The 16,169-nt window shown below is 53.4% G+C and overlaps 1 protein-coding gene across 1 annotated transcript in view; it reads left to right on the top strand.

Annotated features, from left to right (window-relative positions):
* Positions 1-15,566, top strand: part of PPP1R37 (protein phosphatase 1 regulatory subunit 37) — a 56,025-nt gene extending 40,459 nt beyond the window's left edge. Inside the window, exons 2-13 of the mRNA XM_053604261.1 lie at positions 6,917-7,014; positions 8,715-8,760; positions 8,976-9,076; positions 10,083-10,202; positions 10,801-10,951; positions 11,054-11,209; positions 12,520-12,632; positions 13,333-13,474; positions 13,574-13,740; positions 13,859-14,600; positions 14,946-15,036; positions 15,132-15,566. Of these exons, the coding sequence (XP_053460236.1) occupies positions 6,917-7,014; positions 8,715-8,760; positions 8,976-9,076; positions 10,083-10,202; positions 10,801-10,951; positions 11,054-11,209; positions 12,520-12,632; positions 13,333-13,474; positions 13,574-13,740; positions 13,859-14,600; positions 14,946-15,028 (1,919 nt within the window). The 3' untranslated portion in view covers positions 15,029-15,036; positions 15,132-15,566. The remainder of the gene's footprint in view (positions 1-6,916; positions 7,015-8,714; positions 8,761-8,975; positions 9,077-10,082; positions 10,203-10,800; positions 10,952-11,053; positions 11,210-12,519; positions 12,633-13,332; positions 13,475-13,573; positions 13,741-13,858; positions 14,601-14,945; positions 15,037-15,131) is intronic.
* Positions 15,567-16,169: the final 603 nt, after the last annotated feature.

Below are 16,169 nucleotides of genomic sequence, written 5' to 3'. Positions count from 1 at the left end.
TTCTTCTGCCCCTGACCCTCTCTCCTCTGGCCAGGGACGGTAGCTGAGAATTAAGCCGGGCGTGGGTTTCAAAGCAGGACAAGCCTGGGTATGTGTTCCAATCCTGCTACTGCCTGGCTAAGGGACTTGGGCAGATATCCTGACTCTATGACCTTGTTTCCCCTTACATAATGGGAGTACTATTAATGCCCATCTCATAGGGCTGCTAAAATTGTGCACGGAAAGTCCTTCACATTCTGCTTCACACGGTGTAAGTTCCTGACACCTGTAAGTGGCTGTTGGTGGCAGCAGCAGCAGCATGTTTTCTCCAATTGTGTCTCCTGCTGACTGAGAGCCAGCACTGTGCTGTCGGTGCCAGCTACTCCGAGGATGCTGTCATGTCTCTTACCTCCTGAGACCTACAGAGTCCCTCTCAGAGAAGGAAAGAGGTGGTTCGATCACCTTTCACAGCCTCAGCAGACCGAGCGTAGGAACTTGGACCTTCTTGTGCCAACCTGTTCCCTTGGCAGATCCCCCCACAACACATGAATGCACGCACACACCTGAGTGTGCACAAACACCCCCACCCCCACCTCTGTTCTCTGACAGCCACTTGGATTCCAGCCCCTGCTTAATTGGCTTTTCAGAGTGTTGGGCTAGAGTTGAGGGAACACATGGACTTGGGTTGAGCCCTGACCTTTGGCCCCACACTCACACTCACACTCGTGCCCAAGCCTGGCTTAGTTCTCAGCTACCTTCCCTGGCCAGTCCTATGACTGGGTAGAGTACCATGGCATCATAACTCACAGCAACCTCAGTCTTTTGGGCTCCAGCTATTCTTCTGCCTCAGCTGCCTGAGTAGCTGGGACTACAGGTGCCAGCCACAATACCCAGCTAGTTTTTTTTTTTTCTATTTTTAGTAGAGACGGGGTCTCATTCTTCCTCAGGATGGTCTCAACCTCCTGAGCTCGAATGATCCACTCACGTCAGCCTCCCAGAGTGCTAGTCTAGGATTACTGACATGAGCCACCACTCCTGGCCTGGTAGGGTGCTTAAAGGGGTATGGTACTGCCATGGCTATTCAGCCCTGCCTGGGAAATGGGGGTTTTGTGGCTTCCCCACCCACCCACCCCCGGATCCTGGGAACCCTCCCTGTTATGAGACTTTGCCTGGAAACTGACTGACACATGCTTCCTGCCTTTTCAGACAAGACACTCAGAATCGTGTGACCCTTTCCACACAAGCCATAAAGTCACTTGGGCTGTGACACAGCACTGTCTGGCGGAGTGTCCTGACACAGGACAGATGAGGCTGGGCCTGGCCCTGATAATGGCTTTCTGCTTCACAGAGGGTTGATGTGCTCCTAGAGAAAACAGCTGGCACACAGTCTGTAGGATGGGAGTGCTTGGGTGGCAGGAAAATTCTTCATATTCTTCTGATGGTACCTTTAATTTTGTTTTTCCTTTTTATTTAAAACAATTTTTTACAGAACTTTAACTTCCATTGGGTCAAATCTGTTGACTTCTTTTTTCCTTTATGATTTCTGTCTTTGGTGGCCTTAATGGTCAGATAGTCCTCCTTTGTCAAGGTTATTTAACTATTCAGTTGTATTTCTTCAACTTTGTGCTTTCATTTTATATACATATATATACTCACATACCCTTACATTTAGCTATTTAATTCATTGAAATGTATTTTGAAGAAGAGATCTAATTTTACTACTCAGCCCTTCCAAGGGGTTAGCCCTGATTGTTTCAAAGTAGCTTGTGTTTTAAATAATCTTTTTTTTTTTTTCCTAGCAATGTAATCTGCCAATTTATCTGGCAGTAAATTCTCATAAACTCATCTCTGCTTTTAGACTCACCTTTCTGTACTTTAATCAGTCAATCTGGGCTTGTTCTATTACCATGCCACTTTAAGGTAGTTCAGTTCAGTTTTGTTTTGTTTTTTTGAGACAGAATTTTGCTCTGCCACCCAGGCTGGAGTGCAGTGGCATGATCATAGCTTACAACAACCTCGAACTCCTGGGCTCGGTTCATCTTCCTTCTTCAGCCTCCCAAGTATCTGGACTGTGGGCAGGCAACACCACGCCCGGCTTATTTTTAAAAACTTTTTGTTGCGGGCGGCGCCTGTGGCTCAGTCGGTAGGGCGCCGGCCCCATATACCGAGGGTGGCGGGTTCAAACCCGGCCCCGGCCAAACTGCAACCAAAAAATAGCCGGGCGTTGTGGCGGGCGCCTGTAGTCCCAGCTACGCGGGAGGCTGAGGCAAGAGAATCGCTTAAGCCCAGGAGTTGGAGGTTGCTGTGAGCTGTGTGAGGCCACGGCACTCTACTGAGGGCCATAAAGTGAGACTCTGTCTCTACAAAAAGAAAAAAAAGAAAAAAAAAAACTTTTTGTTGCGATGGGGTTGCTATGTTGCTCAGGCTGGTCTCAAACTCCTGGGCTCAAGTGATCCTCCGACCTCCTCCAACCAAAGTATTGGGATTACAGACAGTAGCCACTGCACCCACCCATAAAGGGTAGTGTTTTAATATCTGGCAAGGTAAGACCTCCTCCCTCTCCTATCCAGTCATTTCTTGGTTCACAATTACCTTATGGATCTTCTTTTCCAGATGAACTCAGACCATTATTTCGTCAGGCTTATTCACCTGTTTTGTTCCTCTCTTCCCCACATCTCAAAACACTGGGATTTGGGTTGGAAGAAGTGAACTTGCCAAAACTTGTCTCTGGCCCTGGTGCACCCATTCTTAGGCATTGAATCTCAGAAACCTCAGGGGTCATGATTGTTTTCCATTTTGCAGGTAGAAAAGCTAATGAAAGGAAGATAGGGTTGGTGGCCTGGGGCCCTGGGGGCCGCACCTCTTCTCTTTTCTAGTACCTCCCATCCTCCACTGTCTACTTATTCGTGGAACAAATGTTTTAATACCTACTGTTAAGCCCAAGCCTGTGATGGGGACACAAAGGTGACCGAGACAGCTTGGGCCTTCCTCTCTGAGCTCACAATTCACTGCAGGAGACAGTACCATCCTCAAAGAGTAATGACCCAGTGGACAAGGTTGGCGGGGGGGATCCCAGGGGCTGTAGGAGCCAGGGAGGTGAGCCTTACCTAGCCTGGGCAGTCCGGGAAGGTTATTGGAGGAGTCCTGTCACAGCTAAACACTGAAGGACCTAAAGCAGTTTGAGAGGTTGCTTGTGAGTCTTTTGTTTCCTGCAAACTTCCTAGGATGCTGAGAACTGCTAGTAATGACAGTAGCAGCCCTGCTTCATCCCATCTGATATGACCAGCTCAGCCTAGGCCTGGGAGTCCTTTATTGACACAGGTGTCTGTCTAGGACAGCTGTTCTTACCTTCAATGTCCAGTAGATCCTCCGGATCCTTTCTCAGAATAATGATTTTTTTTTTTTTTGAGACGAAGTCTTACTGTGTCACTCTCATTAGAGTGCTGTGGCATCACAGCTCACAGCAACATCCAACTCTTGGGCTTAAGCAATTCTCTTGCCTCAGCCTCCCAAGTAGCTAGGACTGCAGGCACCTGCTATAACGCCTGGCTATTTTTTTTTTTATTGCATTTGTCTTTGTTTGTTTAGCTTCCGTGTATGTGGCTGGCGCCCTACTCACTGAGCTACAGGCGCCAAGCCCAGAATGATGATTTTTATTTTTATTTATTTAATTTTTTGAGACAGTCTCACTTTGTTGCCCTAGGTAGAGTGCTTTGGCATCACAGCTCACAGCCTCAAACTCTTGAGCTTAAGTGATTCTCTTGCCTCAGCCTCTTCCCACCACAGTGCTAGGCTGTTTTTAGATCTCGCTCTGGCTCAAGCAGGGTAGGATAATATTTAGAAATAAACATATCTACACGCCATCCCATACTGTGTAGTCTGTTTCTTGATCATCCTTAATAATCGCAGGAGCAAGTTTATACCCGCGGCAAAGCTACTGTTCTTTCGCGTCTCTGGTCACACAACAGCTTGAACTTGTAAGCTCAGACAGTCCACTTACTTTGGCCTCCCAGAATGGTAGGATTATAGGCGTGAGCCACTGTGCCCAGCCGATGATTTTTTTTTTTTTTTTTTTTTTTTTTTTTGAGGCAGAGTCTCAAGCTGTTTTGCCCTGTGTAGAGTGCTGTGGCATAATAGCTCATAGCAACTTCCAACTTTTGGGCTTATGCGATCCTCTTGCCTCAGTTTTTCTATTTTTAGTAGAGACAAGGGGGTCTCGCTTTTTGTCCAGCCTGGTCTCGAACCCATGAGCTCAAGCAATCCTCCCACCTTGGCCTCCCAGAGTGCTAGGATTGTAGGTGTGCGCCACCATGCCTGGCCCCGGCCAATGATTTTTATTTTTATTTTTTATATTTTTGAGTTAGAGTTTCACAGGGTAGGGTAGCATGGCATCATCATAGCTCACATCAACCTCAAACTCTTGGGCTTGAATAATCCTCTTGCCTCAGCCTCCCAAGTAGTTGGGACTACAGGGACCCACCATAACACCTGGATAGTTTTTCTAGTTTTAGTAGAGACAGTTGTACTGTTACTCAGGCTGGTCTCCAACTCCTAAATCCAAGCAGTCTGTCTGTCTCGGCTTCCCAGAGTGCTAGGACTACAGGTGTGAGCCACCATGGCCAGCAGAATGATGATTTTTAAAGGCAAAAAATAAAATAGGATTACAGATGATGCCAGTTAAAATAGTTAGCTAAGTACTTAAAAAATTGTAATCTAGGCTCGGTACCTGTGGCTCAGCCACATACACCTGAGCTGGCGGGTTCGAATCCAGCCTGGGCCTGCCAAACAACAATGACAGCTGCAACCGAAAAATAGCCGGGCCCGTTGTGGCGGGTGCCTGTGGTCCCAGCCACTTGGGAGGCAGAGGCAGGAGAATCGTTTGAGCCCAAGAGTTAGAGGTTGCTGTGAGCTGTGACCCCACGGCCCTTCACCCAGGGCGACAGCTTGAGGCTCTGTCTCAAAAAAAAAAAAAAAAAAGGGCAGCACCTGTGGCTGAAGGAGTAGGGTGCTGCCCCACATGCTGAGGGTGGTGGGTTCAAATCTAGCCCCAGCCAAAAAACTGGAAAAAAAAATTATAATCTAGCATTTATGCTCTTCCTCATTGACATAAAAGAATAGGTTACAGCAGCATCTATAATGACTACTGTTTTCAAGGTAGTATTGGGCTTCAAAATCTCTAATAACTTATGTAAAAACAACTGTCATTTCCCTTGATGACAAAGTCTCAGGGGCTACAAAATGCTCTTTCTTTCCTCTTTTTTTTTGGGGGGGGGGCCTGTATTAATAGGAAGGAGATGTTAATGTCACTTCGGTTAGTGAAAATTAAGAATTTACTCCTTCAAGTTCTTGGACCCCTGTTGATAAAGAGCAGGGCATGTGGTGGGGGGTGGGTTGGGGGGGTTGGCTGGACTCCTTGAGGTGGCTGCTTTAGTCCCAAGGGCTGCCTTCCCCATTAGAGCGCTGGGGCCACCAACCACATGGACCCTTGTCAGAGAGCTCCCTCTCTGTCTGCAGGAGGGGTGCCAGAGCACCCGAAAAGCTGCTGGTTACCTCTAGCTCCTCTTAGACTCTGCTTCCTCTGTTTCCACCCCTCCTACCACTCCTCGCCTCTGGGGAGAGTAGCTGGATGGGCCTCACATCTTGGGAGCCTGACAGTTGGGCTCTGTTGGCTCTTTCCTCCAGCACCTTCCCGCCCTAGCACAGTGGTGAGAGAGGATTTTTGGGAGCCTAATGTTAGACTTTGTTAGATCTCAGTTTTCTCCCCTAGAAGATGGGACAGCACTTGTTGTGACTGGGGTGCATGGTCCCTATCCTGGTGGGAGAGTGGAGAAGGAGTCCACAGGGAGATGGTTACTGGAAGTTCCCACAGGGGCTCCCACTGGCACAGGATGAGGATAGGCCCCCCATTCCCTGTCCACCCTGTCTCCTCCATGCCCACTCTGCTCTGCTGGCCCCAGGAAGATCTATGTATAACGGCCAGACCCAATCTTCTCCCTCCTTTGCTCATAGCCTGGCTACCCTGGGGTAAAATCCAAGCTCTGATAGTCAAAAACTGGAAACAGTACAAAATCTGTCAGCTGAGGAATGGATAAACAAAATGCTAGTAATTACTATTCAACTGTATAAAGGAACTGAAACTCAGAATCATTATGTTCAATGAGAAAAGCCAACCACAGAAGGCCTCATAGTGTTTAGATCCATTTTTAGGAAACGTCCAGAAAAGACAAATCTGTGCAGACAGAAAGCCCAGCTTTACTTTCTGGGTTGGGAACTTCCAAGGACATGCTGTGCAGCTGTTGGGCTTGGATTGCATGACTTCATTCTGTGGGCTCATTGCCCAGAGGTACCTGGGGCCAGGTCCTGTCTACTCTGCTTCTGTGTCCTGGGCCAGGAGGGCTGGCCCTGAGAAGCTGCAAGGAGTGTTTCAGGAGTGGGGATTCTGAGAGGCACATGGCATTGCAGAGTGGATTTCAAATCCCAGCTCCATTGTATACCAGTAATAATGAACTTGGGCAAGTTCTTTATCTTTCTGAGCTTAGTTGCATAGGGTCAAAGTAAGGATATGTTCTCTCATCTGGGGGGCGGGCACCGAACACCTAGTCTGTGTCTGGCCCTGTGCTAGATGGTGCTGGGACATGGTGGTGACCAGCACAGCCCCTGGCCTGCCTTCCTGGGGCTCTTACTTTAGTCAGGGAGATAGCTGTTAAGTAGAAAGGCTATATGCTGTTACTTGTGTGGTACCTATGTGCAGGTCCTCAGGGAGCGGAGGTGAGGTGTGGGGTGCCCCGGGTACCTTTGCTAGGGTAGCAGTGTCCAGCAAGGGGCTTCAAAGTGTAGACAGCTCAGTCAGCCTAGGGGTGGTGGGAGACTGAAGAAGAGAATGTTTGGGGGCAGGAGGGCATAGAGAATCACAGTCCTGGGTCCCCTGTGCCTGCAGCCCAGAATGTGACAGTGGACGAGGTCATCGGTGCCTACAAGCAGGCCTGCCAGAAGCTGAACTGCAGGCAGATCCCCAAGCTCCTCAGGCAGCTCCAGGTACAGGGCAGCAGGGGTAGGGCTCCCTGGGTGGAGGGGGGTGTCCCTGGGGTAGCACTCCCCCACCCCCACGGGAGAAGGCTGCACGAGGTTCTCCACCCCTGCTAGCCTGGCCCTACAATTCAGCAGAAAGTCCGCTCAATTGTAAAACAAATCGGCCTTTTTTTTTTTTTTCTTTCTTCACTTTATCACCCTTGGTAGAGTGCTATGGCATCATAGCTCACAGCAACCTCAAACGCTTCGGCTTAAGAGATTCTCTTGCCTCAGCCTCCCAAGTAGCTGGAAGTACAGGCACCTCCACAACGCCCAGCTATTTTTTTTTGAGAGGGGTCTCAGTCTTGCTGCTCAGGGTGGTCTCAAACCTGTGAGCTCAGGCAATCCACCCAACTCAGCCTCCCAAGTGCTAGGATTACAGGCGTGAGTCACCACGCCTGGCCAGACTTTTCATAAATATTTGAACAGTACAGAATTATATAAAGTAAGAAATTCAGCTCAGCGCCCATAGCACAGTGGTTACGGCACCAGCCACATACTCCAAAGGTGGCGGATTTGAACCTGGCCCAGGCTAGCTAAACAACTACAACAGACAATAGCCGGGCGCTGTGGCAGACGCCTGTAGTCCCAGCTGCTTGGGAGGCTGAGGCAAGAGAATTGCTTAAGCCCTGGAGTTTGAGATTGCTGGGAGCTGTGATGCCACGGCACTCTACTGAGGGCAACATAGTGAGACTCGGTCTCAAAAAGGAAAGAAAAATTCAAGTATCTGTCAGCCCCAAAAGGAATTTTCTTCCCCAGGGAAGAGCCATGTATATGATTCTTACAAGTCTACATTACAAAATCTATTGTTAAAAGTCTGAATTCCAAAAGTAAGATACATATATTCTCTGAGTTTTTAAAAAAATAAAGTACCACAGGGCGGCGCCTGTGGCTCAGTTGGTAAGGTGCCGGCCCCATATGCCGAGGGTGGCCAGTTCAAACCCGGCCCCGGCCAAACTGCAACCAAAAAATAGCCAGGCATTGTGGCGGGCGCCTGTAGTCCCAGCTAGTCGGGAGGCTGAGGCAAGAGAATCGCTTAAGCCCAGGAGTTGGAGGTTGCTGTGAGCTGTGTGAGGCCACGGCACTCAACCGAGGGCCATAAAGTGAGACTCTGTCTCTACAAAAAAAAAAAAAAAAGTACTACAAACATAAAGAACAAAACCCACTTCTCATTTCCTGCCCTGAACCCCATTCTCCGGGAGCCCCCCTGTTGACTGCTTGGTGTTTTAGTGTTCTAGCCTTTTCCGTGAGGGTTGCAAGAGGGTTGGTCACTATTCAGACAGGTCCACAGCCACATTGCTCTGCCAGCTTCCTAGCCTTTGCCCTGGTTCTCCCCCTGCCTGGACCCCCGGAGGCACCTGGAGCCCACCCCCCTTACCTTGTCCAGCTGGTGCAGAAGGGGTGTGCCAGGCCTGCTCAGCTTCAGGGCTAAATGTTCTCAGGCCCTGCAGAGCTGTCTTGCTCTCGGAGCCCAGTACTCCAGGTCCATCTAATGGATGCTCTCTGGGCCTTTGTTAAGCCACCTTCCCCCAGACCCCACCCCCAACACTGAACACGACCTGACACTAGGAATAGCAGCCAGTTAGAGCCTCTGCTGCTCCACTATCGGGGGCTGACCTGGTTTCTTCAGGTGTCTTCCTTCCTAACCACTGTCTGCTCTGCCCCAGGAGTTCACAGACCTTGGACACCGCATCGACTGTCTGGACCTGAAAGGTGTGTGTCTGGGCAGGGCTGGAGCCTCTTTGGAGGGGGGTCCAAGGGCAGGGAGTGAGCGTGGGCCTGCCTGGGGGTTAGCGGCCTCTGAAGCCCAGCCCAGCCAAAGGCAGCAGCTGGTGGGCAGAGGACACTTCCAGCCTCCCTTGGCCTGAAGCCCTTATCTTGCACAGCTCATATCTCACACATCTGCATGGCCACTGTGTTCCTCCCAGGTGAGAAGCTCGACTATAAGACATGTGAGGCCTTGGAAGAGGTCTTCAAGAGGCTACAGTTCAAGGTTGTGGACCTGGAGCAGACAAACCTGGACGAAGATGTAAGTGGCCCTGTCACCGCGCATACAGCTCCCTGGCCTCAATTGAGGTTTGGGTGGGGAGAGGAGGGACCCCTCTAGACCAGTGGTTCTTAACCTTCCTAATCCCGTGACCCTTTAATATAGTTCCTCATGTTATGGTGACCTCCAATCATAAACTTATTTTCGTTGCTACTTCATAACTGTAGTTGCTACTGTTATGAATCGTAATGTAAATATCTGATATGCAAGATTGTCTTAGGCGACCCCTATGAAAGGGTCGTTTGACTCCCAAAGGGGAGCCACAGGTTGAGAACCGCTGCCCTAGATGCAGGCTGAGGGGCAGGGCCTCTTAAAGGACAAGAGGGACACACAGTGTGACCAAAGTGGGTGGGGGATGTTGCCGCCCTCCCCCCATCCCCACCCCCATGGCCCATTCTCATCAGCAAGGTCGGGGGAGGACTTGGGGATCTGTTGTGAGTGTGGAGAGGCCTATGGCTACCAGGGGCCTTTTTAGGATCCTACCCTGGAGATTACTGTGCCTGAGGGGTAGGTTTGAGAAACATTCTGAAAAGCACCTTTCCCGTTTAAGCCCAGGTGTCCTCACCTCCCCAGGATTTGGGAGTTCCCAGGCATCCAGGGTGTTAGGCTCCAGGCCTCAGGGAAAGATCCCATGGGCCCAGGGGAAAGAGTCCCTAGAGAACTGAGGCCAGGGCCCAGAGATGCCAAGGCCTCATCAGTCAGGACTCTGTGGGGCCAATGATGGAAAACAGGCTGGCACCAGCAGATGAAGGAGATGAGTTGGTTCCCACAGGTGCAGGCTGCATCTTGCCACAAACACAGCTGGATTTAAGAGCGTGGTGCCATGGCCCAGCCCCTCCCTCCTGGGCTGGATGTCCTGTCTATACCTGTCTTCCTTTCCTGTGACGCTCTCTTGCTACCCAGAACCTCTCATCGCTCTGTCAGACCCTGTGTCAGGGCCACATGTCTCTCCCAGAGCAGCCTCAATCCCCTGTGTTTCTGCCTGCAGGGTGCCTCAGCCCTCTTTGACATGATCGAGTACTATGAGTCAGCCACCCACCTCAACATCTCCTTCAACAAGCACATTGGCACCCGGGGCTGGCAGGCTGCCGCCCACATGATGCGCAAGGTGGGCACCTCCCACCCTCACACTTCCAGAGTTCTCAGTCAGGAACAGACAGTCTAGGTGCTTTTCCTGGGTACCCAGCTCTTAGGCCCTGATTCCACAAGCTCCAGGGTGTGGGCTGTGGTGGGGGTGCTGGGCCTATCTTCTAGACAATAGGAAAATGGGGCCAAGAGGCACCCTGTACCCCAAGACCCATCCTCATCCCTCCTTTCTGTATAAGGTGTATTTCCCCTCCTCTCTGTGTTACCATCCCTTGGAGGTAGCTGTGGTTTCACTCACATGTGGGAAGGCTGGACCCAGGGAGGGAGGGGGCTGTTGGGGAACCTCTCTGCTACACAGGAGTCAGGGAGCTTGGCTGCTACCAGTCCTGCCTCCCACACTGACAGGACCCCAGGCCGAGCCCTCCCTCACCAGTCATGGTTTCCCCAGCTGTGAATGGCACCTAGGGCTCACATTCCTGTGGGAAAGATAGACCCACCCTGGACAGGTACAGATGTCAGCTGTGGCCTTGCCACTCACTGAGATGTGGGATGGCCAGGCTCCCAGGTTAGGGAGCACTGGTGCCAGGCCTGACCCAGTGTCTCCACACCTGCTTCACCAGACGAGCTGCTTACAATACCTGGACGCCCGCAACACGCCCCTACTGGACCACTCAGCGCCCTTCGTGGCCCGGGCCCTGCGTATCCGCAGCAGCCTGGCCGTGCTGCACCTAGAGAACTCAAGCCTATCAGGGCGGCCCCTCATGCTGCTTGGTGAGCCCTAGGGCGTGCAGGACCTGCTGGTGGGCGGGGGCTGCTGACTGGGTCTCTTGGGTGGCCTAGCCAGTCACTGCACACACACCCACTCCCTGCCAGCCACGGCCCTGAAGATGAACATGAACCTACGGGAGCTATACCTGGCCGACAATAAGCTGAACGGCCTGCAGGACTCGGCCCAGCTGGGCAACCTGCTCAAGTTCAACTGTTCCCTGCAGATCCTGGACCTCCGCAACAACCATGTGCTGGATTCAGGTGAGTATGGGGCCTGCCCACTCCCAACCAACACCAGTCACGCAGCACTTGCTTTGTGCCCAGTCCTGTACTGGGTGGTGCTGGGGGCACAGATGTGGCCCAGACAATCCCAACGCTGTCCTGGGGCTCACATTCCTGTGGGAAAGATAGACCCACCCTAGACAGTCATGACTTAGAGTGGACAGGCTGGGCCGAGGGAGCCAGTTTAGGGGCCCAGGGAGGGCTTCCTGGAGGAGGGGACAGCTCAGCTGACATCTGGAGCATGAGATGAGGTACAGAATGAATAATTATAATCCGAAAAGTGCCTTCAAGGAAACAACACTGTTAGGCTAAAGGGTGAACTGAAAGGTGTTTTAAGATGATACAGGGAGAGAACAGTGCCCCAGGGAGGGACTGGGCCACGATCTGGGGGCTGAGAAGGGAACCAGTCCTTTTTTTTTTTTTTTTGAGACTGAGTCTCACTTTGATGTCCTGGGTAGAAGGCAGTGGTACTCAGCTCACAGCAACCTCAAACTCCTGGACTTAAGTGATCCTCTTGCCTTAGTCTCCCAAGTAACTGGAACTATGTGCCCGCCACAACACCCAGCTAGTTTTTCTTTTTAGTAGAGATGGGTTTCACTCTTGCTCAGGCTGATCTCAAACTACTGAGGTCAGGCAGTCCACCCACCTCGGCCTCCCAGAATGCTGGGATTATAGGTGTGAGCCCCCAAACCCGGCTGGAACCAGCCATTTTAAAATTCTGGGAAGAGAATCTAGGCAGAAGCAACAGCAAATACAAAGGCCCGAAGTGGGAAGGAGCTTTGATGTTTGATATTTTGTATTTGGGGGTGGGGGAGCACAGGGAAGGAGAGTCCCCTAAACTTTGACTGAAGAAAGGGGCAAAGGGGGCAGAGTAGGTCAGTGAGGCCTAGACCCTACCACAGGCCATGGCTCTTCTGGGCACTCCATTCACAGCCATGAGGGAGACAGAGCCCTGCTGATGAGTGTGTACGATAGTCTAGAGACACAGGGTAAACTGGTAAACTGTCCTGCCTGTCTGGTGGTGAGATGTACGCTGGACAAAAAGGAAGCAGCATGGGGCTGGCAGGGCTGAGCGGCTGCTGAGGCTGGGAAGTGGGGACAGCTGCATTTGTACAGAGATCAAATTAAATTAGCTGGAGAAGAAGCATTCCTGGCCCAGGGGTCAGGGGAGCTGGGTGCAGCCCCAGTGCTTATGGGACTGGGCAGGGCATGAGGACAGAGTTCCTGCCCCTTAACCCCTGGAAAGCACCCGGGCCACAGGCAGGGCTCTGACTTCGGGCTTCCCCCAGGTCTGGCCTACATCTGCGAGGGTCTCAAGGAGCAGAGGAAGGGGCTGGTGACCCTGGTGCTGTGGAACAACCAGCTCACACACACAGGCATGGCCTTCCTGGGTATGACGCTGGTGAGTCGAGCTAGGAGAGGGGAGGGAGGCATGTCGGTGCCTGCCACCAGCTTTCAACAGAGTGGTCTACCAGCTGTCACAGCTCTAGTCTTGCCCATCCTGCAAGTTCAGGGACCGTTTCAACTCTCAGCCTGTTTGGTCCCTCTTTCAGTTTCTGTGCTCCATTTTCTCCTAGGAAAAGAGCCCTTTAATCGTCTCATACACCCAACATGATAGACCAGTACAGTGCTTTTGCTTACAAACTTAGTATTTCTGGAAGCCTTCAGTAGATTTTCGGCTTTTAAATTATGAAATATTTAAAGCAAACTAGGTATAGAAAATCTCAGGGCGAGCACCCTGTGCCCAGAACCTGGATAATAATCACCCAAAGTGCGAGCTTAAGGACACTTTAGTATAGGCCTAAGCCCTAGGTTGAGCCTAAGTGTGGAGCTGAGAGGCCCTAACAGGGGCAGGGAGCCCAGGCTTTGGGGGATGGGGCCTGGCTGGGCTCATGGCAGGGTGAGAGTGGACAGGGGCCCTGGCACTGGGGAGACCTGAAGTATCCGACGGATCCCGCCCTTCTAGGCCTGCAGTAGGGCCAGCGCTGCTGAGGAAAGAGCACACATTTGGTTCTTCTATCAGCTTCTTTCCTGACTTGTCCTTCTGGGTCCTTCCTCTACCACCGAGTACCCCCCTCATCCTCACACCCCATCCCCTCTAGCCACACACACAGAGCCTGGAGACGCTGAACCTGGGCTACAACCCCATTGGGAATGAGGGTGTACGCAACCTCAAGAACGGGCTCATCGGCAACCGCAGTGTGCTGCGCCTCGGCCTGGCCTCCACCAAGCTCACGTGCGAGGGTAGGGCGTGGGGCCAGGGAGCAGGCCGGTGGCCTCGGTGGGGTGGCCAGCCAGGCATGGGGCCCGTGGCCAGCCCCTGCGATCCCCCCCCCCCCGCAGGCGCGGTGGCGGTGGCAGAGTTCATCGCCGAGAGCCCCCGCCTCCTGAGACTGGATCTTCGGGAGAACGAGATCAAGACGGGCGGGCTCATGGCACTATCGTTGGCCCTCAAGGTGAACCACTCACTGCTGCGCCTGGACATTGACCGTGAGCCCAAGAAGGAGGCGGTGAGCAGGGGCTCTCCTCTGGGCCCTGGGTAACAGGTGGGCGGGCAGGTTAGGGTGGGGTGCAGCGGGGCAGCCCTGAGACCCAGAATGGCTGCAAGCCAGGCCTGCCCACTCGCAGGTGAAGAGCTTCATTGAGACGCAGAAGGCGCTGCTGGCAGAGATCCAGAACGGCTGCAAGCGCAACTTCGTGCTGGCACGGGAGCGGGAGGAGAAGGAGACACGGCTGCAGCTTTCGGCCTCTATGCCTGAGATCACCATCACTGAGCCCCAGCCTGACGAGGAGCCCAGCCACCAGGAGCCCACAGATGAGCCCACTGCCGGGGCACAGAACGGGGCCCCAAGTCCTGGGCCCAGCCCAGATTCAGACTCAGACTCAGACTCTGATGGGGAAGATGAGGAGGAAGAGGACGGGAAAAGGGATGAGGCCGATGGTGACCAGAGTCCCTCAGCCCCGTGCCCTGCCCTGGTGCCTCCCACGGACTCCCTGGGCCCTGGGGACAGGAGCCCCCCAGGAAGCCCCTCCTCCCCCACTGAGCAGCGCATTTCTGTGTCCAGCCCAGGCCGGGGCCACAAGGTGTTTGTGGTGACCCGGGTGGAGAGTCCACCGGAAAGGGCAGACCTCCCCGTATGCCCCATCCCTCCCTCCCTACCTGCCTTGACCTCCCTACCTGCCTCACCTGCTCTACCACCAGCCATTGGCACCCAGGACCCAGGGTCATCTGAGCCGCAGCCACAGCCGGAGCCGCCTCAGTCAGGGCCACTGCTGCCCAACGGCCTGAAGCCTGAGTTTGCCCTCGCACTGCCCCCAGAGCCACCCCCAGGGCCTGAAACCAAGGGGGGCAGCTGCGGCCTGGAACATGGTGAGGGGCTCTGGGGCAAGGTGACAAGGGTGCCATGTGTGACCCCAGGCAAGCACCTGCCCATTGGTGGGCCTCAGTCTCCCCCTCTTTACAGTGGTCCTTCCAGGGCAGGGACAAGTTAAGTGGGGTTGGTCTTTGGTCCCACCCTGCTTCCCTTGGGTCCTGAGAGCTCTCCTGAAGGGGGGACGTCTAAGGTGTATTGTCTTGAGTCTGATAGTGTCAGTGGTACCTGGGCCCTCTGCTGTCCTAAAGGTCTGGCTTGGGCAGGGCTGGCGGGGTGGGTTGGTGTCTGCACTCTCATCCCAGCCACCTGACTAGAGGTCACTGGCCCATCCTCCCACACAGAACTGAGCTGCTCCAAGAACGAGAAGGAGCTCGAGGAGCTGCTTCTGGAAGCCAGTCAGGAATCTGGGCAGGAGACACTGTGACACTTTAGGTGAGGTGGGGGAGCCAGGGGACCCAGAGAACTAGGGAGGGATCTGGGACACCCCCTGGCTCTGACAGTCCCTCTCCCAATCCTTTCTTCCCAAGTTCCTTTTTTCTGATCGGTCTTCGATGAGCTGAGGCCAGAGCCATGAGAATCTGCTCACCTTTACCCCCAGCCAACCTGAGGCCCGGGACCTCCTACCCCACGGCAACACTACAAGGGGTGCAGGAGCTACAGGGAGTGGCCCTCCCCACCCTGACTTGAGCACTTCTATTTATGTGTCCTCCACTCGAAGACTCTGGGCTGGGGGTGGAGAGGAGGAGGAGGTCTCCAGGGACATCAGGCCACGAGACCAAGCTCTTCTGGAGGGGCCTGGTCAGCCAGGCTTGCCCTATTGAGGGCAGGAGTCGTGGATGATGGTGGGATGGTCCCCCAGTGGCCCTGGGCACAGGACCAGGCAGGCAACATGGCATGGGAGGGCCGGTGAGTGATGGTGGTAGTTGGAATTCATAGAACAGCCCCAGACAGGGTGAGGGCAGGGGGTGGGGTATCGTGGGGTGGGGGGGTGGGAGCAGAGGATCAGAGCTTTCTTTTTCTTAAGTGCAATAAATCTATCAGGGAGCTGGGGCGGACAGCAACTGGGGTTCTGGGGACCCTGCTGCTCAGGCCATTTGAGGCTACGCCCTGAGAGGCACTACAACCTAAGGGTGGGTGGGAGCGTGGGGGTGAGGGGGTGGGCAGAGGGCTAGGGTAGACCCACTCCTGTTGGTGCAACTCTGTTCACACCTTTTCTAATAAACCAGAGCTGGGATCACCATCTGCCTGTTCTCTGCTTTGTACTGATCCTGGGTGTCCCCAGCAGGGAGGGCAGTGGGCAGCAGGCTGGGCAGGTAGAGCTGCTTCCCCCCGCCCCCAGCCTCCTGTGCGTCTGGGGTCTCACCCACTAGGCCACAGACAGCCCTGTTAACACCCACCCTTTCTTCAGATCAGCCTCAAGTAGTTCACAGCTCAGGTCTGGGTTGTCAGGGTGCTGGATGTGGCATACAGGGTCAGAGGTGTTTCTTTTGCCACAGCTCAAGGAGAGCAGATCCCAGCCTGTCCCCTCCAGCCCCAGGAGCCTGTCTAGGCAGCCTATTTCCCTT

Source organism: Nycticebus coucang, chromosome 10, assembly GCF_027406575.1.
Source record: "Nycticebus coucang isolate mNycCou1 chromosome 10, mNycCou1.pri, whole genome shotgun sequence".
NCBI classification, from domain to species: domain Eukaryota; kingdom Metazoa; phylum Chordata; class Mammalia; order Primates; family Lorisidae; genus Nycticebus; species Nycticebus coucang.
This window is presented reverse-complemented; position numbering and strand designations above follow the sequence as displayed.